The sequence below is a fragment of the Rosa chinensis genome, chromosome 4, assembly GCF_002994745.2.
Source record: "Rosa chinensis cultivar Old Blush chromosome 4, RchiOBHm-V2, whole genome shotgun sequence".
NCBI lineage: Eukaryota > Viridiplantae > Streptophyta > Magnoliopsida > Rosales > Rosaceae > Rosa > Rosa chinensis.
Genome location: NC_037091.1, coordinates 55,543,123 through 55,558,492, shown reverse-complemented (window position 1 = coordinate 55,558,492; position 15,370 = coordinate 55,543,123). Strand labels below are relative to the sequence as shown.

The window sequence follows — 15,370 nt, the reverse complement described above, 5'->3', positions numbered from 1 at the left end:
ACCTGGCTGATTCAATGGCATGGGATGCCAGAAGAAGATGCAACCTGGGAAGATGCACGAGTTATTGCTGCCAAATTTCCAGCTTTTTACGCCTGAGGACAGGCTTTTACTCGGGGGGGGGGGGGGGGGGGGGGGGGGGGGAGAGCACTTGTTGCAGCTCAACCTTATTTTATTCCCATTTAGTCTAGCTAGCCCACTAGTATTTTGTCAAAGTAGTAGACCATGATGACTAGTCCATCAGTTGTGGTCCTTGCAGCCACGTGTTGATCAGCTGAATTGTAGAGGACAACATCACAGCTATATCTACAGCCATTTTGACAGGCATCTCTGAAAATGAATTAAAAACTACTTTCTGCGTTTCCAGTATTTCTCTGCAAATTTTCTTCTTTATCTTCCTTGCATAGTTTGAATCCTAACACATTGCTTGCTAGTACCTCAACTGAAATCCATTTCTTTTATTCTTTTTTCCTTCTAATTTTCAAATATTGACATGTATAATTAAATTGCATGTAGTAGTCTAACCAAAGCAATGTTATCTTATAATGTTAACCAAATCCCTAGAGTTTGAATCACTCTAGCCATTTTGATCTATTACTTTACAACACCAAGAACTTTATCAGGATTTTCATTGGCTTGACCTGAGGCTAAACAAGTTTTATGCCTCTCTCATTATGAACTAGAAGCCATGGTAGCCAATATATGAAAAAACATTCGGGCTGATCATATTACTGTTTATTTATGATATCAACTATGGTTTGAATGTAGGCAAACCAAAATGAAAATCCAGATATAAAAAGATTATTTATGATATCAACTATGGTAACAGTAATCTGGTCAGTGACATACGTACAGAAGCAAGAGGAAGAACAATTCAGTTCTTGAGATGAAATTGTCAGTGTCGAATGTATAGTCAACTGAAATTGAGAAGATCCAAAACAATATTACTTAGTTAGATGACAAGATTTGAACTCAGTAACAACTAACAAATAGGGGAATGTAGTTATGACTTTATGCTTATTTCACCTTCTGTTGTTTAAGAGATTGAATTAATGAAAATGAATGGCCTACTTAAGAGCAACAATAATTTCCAAAATCACCTATCCTTATATACTTCGGAATCCCATGTAATCTTGTCCCGTTGGGGACATCTGATAAAATTGGAAGAGAAGATTAGCAAGGCCCCTACGCAAGGATGACACGCATAATCGAGAAATGGTCCAAATAAGTTCCCAGAAAGCTGTTGACAAAGGTGATCTTTACGACAAAGCTATTCCTAGAAATGTAGCATTCTAAGCTTCTGGAGATCAACCTGTGTTTACAAACAAGTTTAACAAATGTTTGATGAAATGATTCAGGGTGAAGGCAACCGGTAACCATTACATACATGACCAAATAATTATCTATGGTAATTAAACCTGTAATTTAAGTACTATTATGCGACTAGTAGGTGTTGATTACGCCATTGACAGAATGAGCCCCTAAAAAAACGTCATTCGATACTGATGAGACAAGAAAAGTAGCAGGCACTTATCATGAGCAGCCATATATTAGAAAATATGGAACTGAACTTTATTTATCAATGAGGTCAATCATACCCCCAACAATTTGGCAACTTTTAGTGCATTACAATTGTCTCATAACCCTTTCATAAGAACAAATATTGGTCCTACATTGCAAAACAGATTCAAGCCGATATCTAAGTTCAATTGTTCAATCTGCGAAAATCTGTGGACGAATCTCATGGTTTTTTTTAGTTTGGGTCTGAGAAAAATTTGTTGATGGATGGCATGATCTCGGGGTTTCTCTTGCGAACAAACTTCCTAAGTCCATGTTCTTTGTATTTCTCACCCTCTTCAAAGTTGTCTAGAATTCCAGCAGCTCTGTTCTCCTTTAAAACCCTGCAACAAGATATGAGACACTGAGGATTAGTTAAATTGACATCAGATATTGTCTAATGCTCCATTTGATTAAGGCAATTTCAGAAAGAGAGATTTGTATTTGAGAATGAGGCTGAATTCGTTGGGAAAATTGAGAAACATTAGATAAGATGTATTTGATATAACTATACGCACTGGATGATGAAGCAGATTCATTTGTCTTCTTTATTCTAAATTCCAAATCCTGAAATGTAAGAATTGTAGTAATCTAACCAAGGATTGTCATCTTATAAATGTCACTAAATCCCAAGATTTTGAATCACTCTAGCCAAATTGTGATATATTACTCTGCTACACTAAGAAGCTACGTAAATTAGATTTACACGTTGACTTGCAATAGGATTTGGTAGGCTTTTTCAGTATGGTAGCGCCACTTTTCCTTGTGCAGAATAGAGTATAACATATAAATAACAGATATATGTACCTCACTTCAGGGTTGCTCGTGATGTTTCTAACGAGTTGCATTGCACAGATACCAACAGCTACACCAGTTGCTGCAAAGAGTGGGTACACCTACATATATCCAACATGAAGAGCAAATCAAATCACTAAAAGCACAATCAATATTTACAGAACATTATTTCATATAAGAAAAAGGCCCCCCTTGGGGTAGAGAAATCTACGGAAGGATTTCAGATAACATTACATTACTGATTTCAAATCATCCATTACCTCCTCTTTTCTCTATACTAATTAACGTAGCTATATCTAACCACAGCACATCAAAACGAAACCTAAATCTCGCATGGTATTCAAAAATCTAGCAGTTTTGGTCGTCTAGTATGTAGCATATTCATCATTCAAACGAACCCCAAGTTTTCAACTTACCTGATATAAGAACAATTCAAATCAAAGGCCCTAGTTCTTATAAATCACAACTCAATCAACCACTACCTGATTTAACCATTTTAAATTTTTCACTCCAACGTACCCAAGGGTTAGTTTTATGGTTGAACTTGAACTATAACACAAGCCAAAGAAAAAGGCTATAGTCTCACTTCCTCATCCACAAATATAATATATATATATATATATATATATATATATATATATGCAGGGAATAAGTTCCATGCCAAGTTAACAGAATAAGATACATAGCAAAGCCAAAGAATTCTATGCCATCTACCAAACAAATGATTGAAAGAGAGAGAGGTACGTAAAGGGTACCTCGGGCCTGATCCATCTGCTAGACATGTTGAAGCCGCAGAGAGAAGAAGATATCTGATCTCTTCAGAATCCCTTCTTCTTCTTCTCCCGCAAGAACAAAGAAACGAAAAGGAATGCGAGATAGAACAGAACAAGGAAAGGAAGGTATTTTCTCAATGAGACGTCTCTATTTATTGTGAGTTAATATTACGCGTATTTAGACTCCGACGAAATCTCAGACTCCAACCGAGGAAATCGAAGGCGTGTATGGAAAGAAATAGACCACGGGTCAGCTTTTCACGCCTAACTACTTTCTGGGCTATAATTAGTCTTCATGAGTTAGTGGTACATGCACGGTTTTAATTCTTTTGGTTCGAATTTTCCGACTAAAGGTAATGAAATCTCTGTGTAGCATCAAAAAATGGTATAGAATCTCATATTCCATGAGGATCGACTCATCGACTTCCAAGAAAAACATTTGTCATTCGTTGGTTATTAAGGACTCGCTAATTTAAGTCAAAATATCATTTTCAAATTAAGTTCCGAATTAGTGAATGCTGCCAACAAGAGTTGCAATGTCATACATTTGAAATTATTCTATGCACCGACGGTGCAAGTGACTCAACCCTTATAAAATAATCTCAACCTTTAATATTTATTATCAACTTTATTTTTAATAAACAAAAAGTGTATTTAGTGCAATTTAACCATTTATTTGTGTTGGTGCAAGTGCACGGCAGTGCTCTGAATACTCTCTCGTCATACATACGTAAGAAGGAAGAAAGTAGCGTTTTAGGTTGAGAATTGGTTGCCAATTAGATTTTCAATTAAAAAAGAAATAGAACGTCAAGGATGTCGATGAATAGATGTCAATGTTCTAGAGTATTTTGACCGATTGGAAGACAATGTGATCAATGGTATTGACTATTGAGAAGAAATCAAAATAGTGGTTTTGAGACGTGAGGCGGCCCATACTTTTCAATAGTTTAATCTTTAGTAACACTAAATTAGGTTGGCCAGCCGAATTGTTCGGCCTAATTAGAGGAAACTCGGGATGGAGAAGCCTCAGGCTAGCCCAACGCTCCAAACACCGACGCTTGACTGATTTTTTTTTTTTTTACCTTGGTTTTTGGAACAAAGATTACAACAAATGCCCAAACATGGGCAAGCATAAACAAGCACGAAAACAAAAGAAACAGACCGACAAACAAAGCCCAGCCCAACCAGAAACCCAAAGCACGTGTCAACTGATGTAGCAGTTGTCACCGGAAAAAGGCACTGCCAGAGAACACAGGATCGAGACAACTAAGCCACCAAAACACGAATCATAGCAGATTATCAAAAAGTACCTAAAAGGCTAAAACATCTCTCTGATTGTCATTACGCATATGGACCCCAACATATACTGATCAAACTAGTTAATTTTCACATATCCCCACCCTGGTCAGATTTCATATTACTTCAATCTCTGATGAAAGAAATATGAGCATTAAATTGACAATAAGTGGATTCGAAACCCAAATCTTTATGAGCTCATTTGCAATGTCTCAATTTTTCTACTACGGAGTATAACACTTGACACTCTCACACATACACTCACGTATAATTAAATTTTGAGCTAAATACATAAACTTATATTTGGTGACTTAGAGTACGTGTGACCAACCCAATATAATGAAGAAATTTGGACATCCAATCTATGTGGAGAGGCATAAACTCTTATAATCCCTTTTATAAGGTCTCAATTTTATAATGCAGGACAACACTATATATATATATATATATATATATATATATATATATATATATATATTCCCTTAATCCTTAGTTTAGGTTGCGAGCCTCACTGATGATTGCAGCTGACATTAACTTGGGCTTGGCATATGTGAGGTATGATGTCAGTTAGACATAACAAAAAAAAATGAAAAAAAAATATGTGTGTTTCAAACAGATGTCAATTCAAAAACACATAGGTCCCGTTTGGATGGCAGGAAATCATAGTATGGAATGAGAATTAATTTCATTTTCCATGTAGAGGTGTTGTTTGTTTGTAATTAGAGATTGGAAAGGAAATAAAAAATGAGATTTGACTGGAAATTGACTCTCTCATAAAGCCTGAATTGAATTACCTAGTAAGGGTGGTATTCTAATTCCATTCCTACCATCAAAGGCAAAATTACATAAATTATCCCTCTAAAAAATTTAGGGTTTTTGTCCATTTACCCCATTTTTATGAATTTTTTTCCCACTTACTCCATTAAGTATTTTTAATTCCCTTTTACCTAAAACACTCTAAGGAAATCTTCTCCAAAGGCCTGCTCACCTATGGGACTGTGAGGAACAAGTGAATCTGACGGCTAAAAATAAATGCACAGTTTTAAATTATTATAATTTCTGCTTTTATATTTAATACATGTGGTTAAGATGCATTTGTCCCTCACAGTCTCTTAAAACTATCACCAGATTCCAGCCAACTTTTACCGGATTCCCTTCACCAGGCACCGCCTACCGGATTTTTCTTAAAACCTCTATTACCCCCAATAGACGTCTATTGTCCCCCAATAGAGGGGTAATAGATGTATATTAGAGGGCAATAGACGTCTATTACCCCCAATTGTCTATTGCCCCCAATAGAGGGTAACAGATGTCTATTGCCCCCCAATAGATGTCTATTACACCCTAATAGAACTTTCGATCACCAGAATGAGAACTAATCTCCATAAAATTAGACAAATAAAACTTTGATTAAAGAAAAAAAATGAGGAAATTGCATTAATTCAAAACATTTATTGCCCCCCAATACACGTCTATTGGGGAGCAATAGATGTCTACTACTCCCTAATAAAACTTTTTATTTCTTTCTTTCTGGCCTTCTGCCCCATTGAAAAAAAAAATTCTACACTTGTTTTACCCAAAAAAAAAAAAAAGCTCTGGGTACCCATGTTAGAAACTGGACCAAATCACGGGTTTCGAGTCCTCGTCTCCGGTCTTCCAAGAGCTACGTCCTCGTCTCCGGGGCGAAGAATCAACTGGAAGGTGCAGTCCAGAGCTTTATGGAGGAGAGTTTGAGTTTCAGCTGGAAGATCTGATCGCCATGGTTCCCGTCCATGAGCTCCAAAAGCAGCAAATCTGGAATCGTGTTTTCATCCAATCGGGGTCGGGGCAGTGACGGTCCGGCATGGTCTGGATGCAGTGAAGGTCCGACGAGGTCTAGACGCAGTGAAGGTCTGGCAGTGGTGGGCTTCGTTCTCTAATTCCGGAGCAGCCATGGCGCGCACAGAGAGAGAGAGAGAGAGAGAGAGAGATCGGTGTGGTGGCATGATGTAATATATTAATTCAATTGAGGGAAAATTGTCATTTCAATTTAAATTGGGTTAGTGGGAATAAAATTATGTTACTGGAGTAAATGGGATAAATTTGGCCAATTTTGGTGCTTTTAGTCAAGGACCCAAAAATTTATATTCTCTCGCAAACATTCCTTATAAGTTAATGTCATATTTGTACTTTAATTAGTAAAAGAGTGTTATTGAAAATTATAATTTTATATTTCATTCTTATGACTTACCAAACACTACAATAGGAATGGAAAATAAATTTCATAATTTAATTTTCAGTAATGTTCTAAACACTCACATGGAAATACCAAAACCTATTCCATTCTATATCGGTCTGAAAAGGAAAATAAATCATTTTCCTATTTTAACATTCCTGCCAACCAAACGGGGCCATAATTATTGGAGAAATGCAAATATTATAACTCACGCGAGTTCAAACAATTATTGACATTGTTTTAACTTTTCTTAAATAATTTATCAAACACTTTATATTAACATATTTATATATTTTACACTCACAACAGTATAAATTTTTCTTGGACAACATGTTGTGCTAGCATTACTCATGTCTCATTCTTGTCGTTAATTTCGAGTCTAGAGCTATTAACCTTGACTGAATCCAAGATTTGGAAAGTGGGAGAAACCAAACACAGGGCAAAATAAATTTGGTCTTGTAAGTTGCTTCTCTGGCATTTCCGAACAAACCCAAATCAATAATGTGAGCAAAATAGGAACAAACAATCAAACCAGTCCAACCAACTAACAGTGCACACCAATCATTACTTGTTTTTCTCGCTTTTATTTTCCTCTTGTTGCTTATCTGACCTCATGTGTTTGACTTCATATATGTCTCCAGAAGTCCAGATTCCTTCGCATGCAGCTGATAATGTTCATCCATCTGCAGGTGATAATGTTTTCTTGTATATGATAACTCGAATATCAGATCTGAAATTTATTTAATTTCGACAGATCGAACTCCTGAACTAGCCAGATCGGATCATTGCCTGCACGCGTCAAATGTGGATATATCATCTTGCACGCTGGATTTAATATACAGTTTGAGTTTAATTTGGTCCTTAATTTGGAGCATCATTTACATTTAGTGAGTGAGAGTTGACAATTAGATGAAGCATCAGTCCCTCATAATGTCATGGATACCTGTATTCCTGCGTGTATTCGTTCTTTTCTTTTTTATATGATGAACATGCATATATATTTAGTTGACTTTCTACCTACCATTCGATCATCGAACCATGCTTCTTGGTGGTGACTTCATGTTTCCTGCACGCCTATTTATTAGTTTTTTTCTATGTTTAAATTAAAGCCTAAGAGGCATGCACACTGCCCTTATACACCTATTAGGGATAGGTCGCACGCTCATTTTCTTGCATTATGAGACAATTAATGAACACTTCGCATTAATTAGAGAGACAAGTGTTTTGTGGCGGAAAGAATTATAGTGGAAGAGATACAGACAGTTCTGGATGAACTTCATGTCTCTAGGATCATGCACATACGCCGCAGAATAATAATCAAGCTGTTGATGCAATTGCAAAGTTTGTAACTCGAGGGAGTGTGGGCGAGAATTATGGTTAAAGGATGTGCCTTCTTGGCTCATGTACGTCCATCACTTCTAGTAAGAGGCCTTTAACCGAAGTAGATAGGAGGGATTTGAGTAGAGGATGTATTCCTGTGTTGTTGGGAGATACTGAGGCTACAACGGGTCAATCTTGAGATATGTAATCGTCAGTTTGGATGAATAAAAGTATACTTTTCTTAAAAAAAAAAAAAAATGAACACTTTGCATTAGCTTATTATGTATCATCTTTGCTTCTGTTGATACTCTTTGAGTCTTTTCCAACATATTAACAAAAGTCTTTTGAGTCTTTTCCAACATATTAACAAAAGTTTTCGGCACATACACCTTTGAAAAACAAGACTCAGTACATAAGAGGCAACCAGATCACCCTTGGACACCTACGGCATGCCAGAACATTGTTGATCTATATACATTCTTTGACCAATTGAAATAATAAATAAATAAAAACCAACACCCCAAATAGTTTGCTTTACTTACTGATTGTGACTCTTGGCTTAGCTTTTCAAAAACAATTTGTACAACACTTTGTTTTTAATTCTTTCGTATTGTCTTAGCTTGGATTTTTTTTTTTTTTTTTTGAACATTTCAACAAATTTGTTGGCTATACACCTTCGAAAGATAAAACTAAATACACAGAAGTTGTGAACATTTTCATGTCTTCAACAGCAGTTTGTGAATTTTCTTTAACATTCTTCCTAGACTCGTCTATGATGTCGATCATTTGAGAAATTTAAAGGTCAAGATTAACGAACAAAAATAATTATGTGTATTATAGCTAAAAGGTTCATAGTTTGTGGGTTAAACATGTTGACATATCATCATCATCCATAGCAAAAGCATGACATTAACAATCTTTCATATTCTTTCGTGGGGCATAAGAAATTGAATTGTCTTTTAGTGATAGGTGCATAGTGCATTTCAAGCTCAAGTGCGGCAACTTGCTTTGATAGATATTTTGATGTTAGAATCTCTCAATACCATAACTTTCTTCTATTGGTTTGGTTGTAACATCTTTTCATTACTCGTTTCATCTTCAATTCCAACTATCTAAAGACAAAATAAGAATTTTCGAGCAACTTTTCTTTTTTGTTTGGGGTCGGAACCGAATATTTTAATTATTACTCAAAAATATTAACCCTTCAAAGAAATGACAAGAAATATTAACATTGAATAGAAGAAGAACATTGGAAGAGTAGATCATTCCCCAACCTACAGGCTACAACCATTCATCTCATGTGCAGAGTGTAACACACGCTTCTCAAAAATTAGTATTTTCATGGAAAATATATTGTAATTAAAATATGCTGTTTTAGTTTAAAAATCAACCCTTTTTTTCACAAAATCAATCTGAGTTAATTTTTTTATTAGACACACTACAGAGTCCATTAAAAACCTTTTAAACTACCCGATAGAGAAAAAGAAAACACGATGATTATTAACATTCAATAAGTTCATTTATCAACTACCTATCTTAATATAATTAACAAATTAATATAAATAATAGATTTTACATAGAAGAACATATTTTTTTGAAAAATGATTAGTACGGCTGGCTTAGAAGAACATTTTGATACCATAGTTATTGCCAAAACACAATATAGACAATACTCATTACCAGATTTCAGATACGGTAAAAGAAATCTACTTTACCCTCACTCTACCACAAAAAAAAAAAGAAGTTAAAATGCTCAGATTTTTTTCCTTGTGCGAAAAAGTAAAAGTGGTTGCAAAATCTATAGAACTCTCGAGAAGTCCGTGAGGAGGAAGTTGAATTAGACCGATAATCCAGCGTGCTCAATCTCACGTGACCTCATAACTCAAGCCAACCCTCACTTCTTTCCTTTCTTTCTCAATTTCGCCACGTCCTCCTCTTTACCCACCGGATCTCTCTCCGAATATTCCTTCCAGAAATAACAACCCGCGAAGGCCTGGTCCTAAATCAGCGGCCATCACAAACCCGCACGCCAAATCAGCGGCACAGATTCGACTTTCTTTTTCCCCAAGAAAAACCGCCGCACGTGATTTACCCCACCCACCTCAGTCTCACTGTGGGCTAGTTTACCCTTTTGCCCCTCTTTCCTATATAAACCCTCTCAACATCACTCTCTTCTCACAAAACCCTCATCTTCTTCCTCAAAATCAAAAATCTCTCTATTCTCTACTCTCTCCAAATCAATCACCATGGGTAATCATCTAAGCTCTCTTATTATTTTTCAATCTTTTCGTTACAGATCTTGTAATTTTTTTTTTTTGGTACTGATTATGCTCTTGTTTTTGTTATTGTTATTATCGAGCAGCCAAGATCAAGATCGGAATCAACGGTGAGAATCCAGATCCTTGTTTCTTTGAATTGTTGCTTTCGGTTGATCTAGATCTTAGATTTGGCTTGGTTTTTGGTTTTCGGATTTCGATCTGATGAAAATGAAATGGTGCAGGATTCGGAAGAATCGGACGTTTGGTGGCTAGGGTGGCCCTACAGAGGGACGATGTTGAGCTCGTCGCTGTTAACGATCCATTCATCACCACCGACTACATGGTGAGTGTTAATCTTTGATGTTTTCGGAGTTACGAGTTTGGATTTTTGGAATATTTTGATGATCGGTGTGGTTTTTGTTGTTTTTAGACCTACATGTTTAAGTATGACACCGTCCACGGAGCATGGAAGCACCATGAGCTCAAGGTCAAGGATGAGAAGACCCTCCTCTTCGGTGAGAAGCCAGTTGCCGTCTTCGGGCTCAGGTATTGATGGATCTCTGAGTTATTGATTAGTTTGAGTTGGTTTTGTAGTTGCTATGATTGTATATCCATGTGCTAAATCAATTATGTGATTTGTTTGTTGCAGAAACCCAGAGGAGATCCCATGGGGTTCCGTTGGCGCCGATATTGTTGTGGAGTCTACTGGAGTGTTCACTGATAAGGACAAAGCCGCCGCTCACTTGAAGGTCAGCTCTCTTTACAATTTTCTTTAATTTTTGAGTTGATTGCAGTACCGAGTTTGATTGGCTTCTCTGCTTTGGTGTATATATGATTTTGACTCTGTTTTTAGTAGTGGATCTTTCGGAATTGATATTTTTGTGGTTGTAACAACTTTATGGTCGTTTTAGAGTGAATATGAAGTATCTTTACTAGGACTAGTACTGTCAATGAGAGAGTGCATTTAAGACCTGAATTGTATATGTTTGTTAATCATTTGCATGGTTCTCTGTTTATACTTGATTTTAAGTATTACCTCTGGTAGGGTTAGCTGTGGTTTATTACATGCATCTCACTTCTTGATATTGATTTGGGTAGTTCTGCATCTACATTTTGTTACGGATAATTAATATGTGCTGTTTGTGTGATCAGGGTGGTGCCAAGAAGGTTGTCATCTCTGCCCCAAGTAAGGATGCCCCCATGTTTGTTGTGGGAGTCAATGAGCATGAATACAAGTCCGACCTTTGCATTGTTTCCAATGCTAGCTGCACTACCAACTGTCTTGCTCCCCTTGCCAAGGTTCGCGTCTTTCTGCATTCTATTTGTGTTTGAGAACTCAGCCAATTGTTGATGCTTATTTAATTTTGTTGTCTTTAGGTTATCAACGACAGGTTTGGAATTGTTGAGGGTCTTATGACTACTGTGCACTCCATCACTGGTGAGTTTTCACTTGTAACCATGTGAGATATATGAATGTTAAGATACTAGATTTGAAACCTACTAAAGTCGTCTGTGTATTTGCAATTCAGCCACCCAGAAGACTGTTGATGGACCATCAGCAAAGGACTGGAGAGGTGGACGTGCTGCCTCATTCAACATCATTCCCAGCAGCACCGGAGCTGCCAAGGTATTTTCAATATTCTTTGTGCCACTGCTTCAGTATTGTTGATACACTTTTAAGTTACATGTCAGTGATACTTCATCTGTAACAGCTTTATTAATCCTTGATTTTGGAATATCTTTAGGCTGTCGGAAAGGTTCTGCCTGCTCTCAATGGCAAGTTGACCGGAATGGCCTTCCGTGTACCCACTGTTGATGTTTCAGTTGTTGACCTCACTGTCAGACTTGAGAAGAAGGCAACCTATGACCAGATCAAGGCTGCTATTAAGTAAGGCTTGTTGAACTTTGTTGTTAATTAAGTTGTAATCAAGGTGGGGTGTCATCACATTACAATGCATGTCTTGGTTCTAATCGTTTATCTTTAATTCTGTCTCAACAGGGAGGAGTCTGAGGGAAAGTTGAAGGGCATCTTGGGTTACACCGATGAGGATGTTGTGTCAACCGACTTCATTGGTGACAACAGGTAAATGAATATTAGTCATTTAATGGTAGGAGTACTACGGACAGAATAAACCATCTATGCTGTTCGGATTAGTGATCAACTTGTGGTGAATTTATTGGTTTATCTCATTCAATGTCGTGTTCTCTTTCAGGTCAAGCATCTTTGATGCCAAGGCTGGAATTGCATTGAACGATAACTTTGTCAAGGTTGTTTCATGGTACGACAACGAGTGGGGTTACAGTTCCCGTGTGATTGACTTGATTGTGCACATCGCCAAGGCTTAAACTCAGATCTGAAGATGGAAGGCTTTGCTTTTACGTGTTTGGTCTAGAATTTTTAGGTCTCTGGGTTCTGAATAAGAGAAGAGTATCTTTGTGTCCTCCTCTGGGGGTTGATCTCTCGGGGTTGTCTATTTTTGGTTTTGAACTTTTAGTTGCGGATTTCTCCCCTCTTTGCTTGTTCTAAACAAAGAAACATGAAATTGTACTTTAGCTTTGCTAGTTTTTGATATAAAGCAAACTTTGATGGGGTTGTTATTCATCTGATTTCTTTCTGCAAACGTAGCAAACATATGTCCTGTCTAAATCCCAAGGCTTGCCATTGCCATGTCTCTGGTTGAAAGTGAATTCTTTCATCATGATCCCAAGTAAGCCATCGATGTTTGCATACGCTAACCAGTCTCCTCATTCGGGCACTTCTTCTTTTAACCTTACGATGTCTTACCGAACGAGGAGTCTCTGGCCCTCGGGCTTCTTCTCTCGCCCTTACTGTCGATGGATGCTTATGTTTGTCGTCGTTCAATTGATCGAATTTCCACGTCACCTGAGCGTCGGCAAACCATCAGACAAATAAAAGAAAGGGAGTTATCGAAACCAAGAAACGGCGATAAGCTGGAAGTCGCCTTACACAGTGACGAGGCTCCACTACAGTCCTTGCTAGGCAACAACCAACAAATTAGGCCATCCATGTGCGACAGCTTTTCTTTATTGTCCATTTGTGAGCGACAGATGGATAGCCCAAGCCTTGACGAGTGTTTTGTCACCTATTTCCACCGAGATTGTATGTGCAATATGCCAACGCTAATCCATTCCTCTTTGCTCCTTTTAAGAATCCTTGGGAATGTGCATTCATCTTCAATTTTCTTGGCAGTGATTAATTCATCTTGTACAAGGCTTGCAAAGTGGGGAACTTCTGCCGTTTTGTACGTATATATCAATAAACTAGGTTTGATACAAAGGTAATTTAGTTTGATACAGAACTAGAATAGTTCCACATTAGTCTACCAGTATATTAAGTCAATTTATCTCTGTCGGATATATTGGTACAACCCTGCAAAGTGAGGGTTATATGACATGCTTTATCAATTCATGATGAATTTTACATGAATAGAAAAGAGTACCACACATTGCATCAAATGTGTTACAGATTACTTGCATCATCTAATGGTAACTGCGACAACCGAGGACACCCGTCTTTGCCTTCAAATGGGAACTTTGATCACACCAAAGCGATTCGAGCAAGGTGATAAACACCCCATTGCAAACTTTAGGGGTACATCATGAAAACAGACTTGATCAAAAGTGTATCGTGAAGGCATCTTAACATAAACTACACTATCAAAGACATCTTCGCAACTAATTCGGTTTATAGCAAGACTTCAATCTGAAAATGGCAAAAGCTCATTACTTAATGCAGAGTAGCACCATCTGATGGTCATTGACATAGCAGCCTTTGCTTCTCTTTGTAGAAGTCTTCCTTTAGAGTTTAGACTCAAATGTCGTGTTCGCCTATTTAGTTGATTTCAATTAAAAGTTTTTGTTAATAATAGAGAATTGATTTGAGATGTGTAACTAGCTGGTTAACCTTTTAACACTCCCACTCTTTGGGTCCAGTGTCCAGACTACTATGACTGTTGATCGGTGGTTTGGTGGGACTGACAGCTAAAGAGAAATACTGATGAAATTCTTTTAACTTGTTGCTTTTTAAGTTCTTCAATGGCCATGAAAGAATATAAATATCCTTAAAGAACTCAAAACTCAGTCATGAATTGTATCGAATCGTTGAGCAACCTCTCTATGCTGCACTAGAGCTAGAGCCATTAGCAATAACTCGGAGTATTGAAATTTTAGAGTTGGAAACAGTTAGCTGCAGTGTGGCAATACCTTTCATGCTGGTCATCATCGGGATTTCACACAGATACGTAGAACGGGAGGTACATGATTCATAGATCATCAACTAAATCAAGTTTTGCCCATGCCTTTGGATCTGATTTAGATATAATAAAAGAGGCATTAGATTTCCTTCCACATTTATCCACATAATTAGGTCAAACATTAACGGACACCACGGTCGGTGAGGCATTATCCTTCTATAGTTGTATATGCCCTACAAGAATAAATAATCACTTGCCCAAGGCAATAACAAAATGGTACAAATTGACTACTCCCATCCCTAGAAGCATGTGAATCAACCTACTAATTTCTTTAAGGGTTATTATCACAAATGGTACATGAACTTATCCTATATTTTATTGATGATACCTGAACTTCAATTTTGATCACAACCAGTACCCGAACTTTTCGATTTCATTTTAAATGGTACCTAGAGCCACCTCCGATCACTATTCCGACTAAAAATGACATGGGAGGCAATCATAGTGATGATTTTTGATGATTTCGAGGGTTGCGAACATATATAGTGATGATTTTTTGGTAATAGACTTGCCTTGAATTTGTTTTTTTATTTTTTGTCTTTTTAGATTTGGCTTTTTTGGCCGGAATAGTGATCGAAGGTGGCCTTAGGTACCATTTAAAATGAAATCGAAAAGTTCGGGTACTGGTTGTGATCAAAATTGAAGTTCAGGTACTATCGATAAGATTGAGGTATAGTTCAGGTACCATTTGTGATAATAACCCTTTATTTAATGGATCATTCTTGATATAACCTTGGCCACCTTCCTTGCAACTAGTGCAAAATTCATTGATAGAAAGTAAAAAGATCAGCATCATTATCCTTATATATTGTTACTAAAAATTTGATGCACACCAAAATGGTAGGTTGAGTTATAATGTCTAGCATGATTAGGTATTATAACTTT

General features: G+C 37.1%; 2 protein-coding genes and 1 pseudogene across 2 annotated transcripts; 2 read left to right on the top strand and 1 right to left on the bottom strand.

Annotated features, from left to right (window-relative positions):
• The first annotated feature begins 1,132 nt into the window (after window positions 1–1,132).
• LOC112201272 lies at window positions 1,133–1,227 on the top strand (annotated as a pseudogene).
• Window positions 1,228–1,533: 306 nt separating this feature from the next.
• On the bottom strand, window positions 1,534–3,279 carry LOC112198071. The gene is made up of 3 exons (XM_024339089.2): window positions 3,105–3,279; window positions 2,362–2,450; window positions 1,534–1,898 (listed from the first exon to the last, which is right to left on the bottom strand). The coding sequence occupies exons 1-3, from the start codon at window positions 3,129–3,131 to the stop codon at window positions 1,751–1,753; spliced, it is 264 nt and encodes an 87-aa protein (XP_024194857.1). The 5' UTR covers window positions 3,132–3,279; the 3' UTR covers window positions 1,534–1,750.
• A 6,789-nt stretch (window positions 3,280–10,068) lies between these two features.
• On the top strand, window positions 10,069–12,813 carry LOC112197548 (glyceraldehyde-3-phosphate dehydrogenase, cytosolic). The gene is made up of 11 exons (XM_024338275.2): window positions 10,069–10,203; window positions 10,316–10,339; window positions 10,454–10,554; window positions 10,642–10,757; window positions 10,861–10,960; window positions 11,364–11,510; window positions 11,589–11,649; window positions 11,741–11,838; window positions 11,957–12,099; window positions 12,211–12,294; window positions 12,425–12,813. The coding sequence occupies exons 1-11, from the start codon at window positions 10,200–10,202 to the stop codon at window positions 12,555–12,557; spliced, it is 1,011 nt and encodes a 336-aa protein (XP_024194043.1). The 5' UTR covers window positions 10,069–10,199; the 3' UTR covers window positions 12,558–12,813.
• The last annotated feature ends 2,557 nt before the right edge of the window (window positions 12,814–15,370 follow it).

What these genes read in the sequence shown, in the direction of transcription:
- LOC112198071 (XM_024339089.2), bottom strand. Translation starts at nt 3,131, where the DNA reads ATGTCTAGCAGATGGATCAGGCCCGAG. An exon ending in GCAGATGGATCAGGCCCGAG is followed by an intron (nt 2,451 to 3,104) that starts GTACCCTTTACG and finishes GGATATATGTAG; the next exon opens with GTGTACCCACTCTTTGCAGC. An exon ending in ACGAGCAACCCTGAAGTGAG is followed by an intron (nt 1,899 to 2,361) that starts GTACATATATCT and finishes ATCTTGTTGCAG; the next exon opens with GGTTTTAAAGGAGAACAGAG.
- LOC112197548 (XM_024338275.2), top strand. An exon ending in TACTGTGCACTCCATCACTG is followed by an intron (nt 11,650 to 11,740) that starts GTGAGTTTTCAC and finishes TTTGCAATTCAG; the next exon opens with CCACCCAGAAGACTGTTGAT. An exon ending in GCAGCACCGGAGCTGCCAAG is followed by an intron (nt 11,839 to 11,956) that starts GTATTTTCAATA and finishes GAATATCTTTAG; the next exon opens with GCTGTCGGAAAGGTTCTGCC.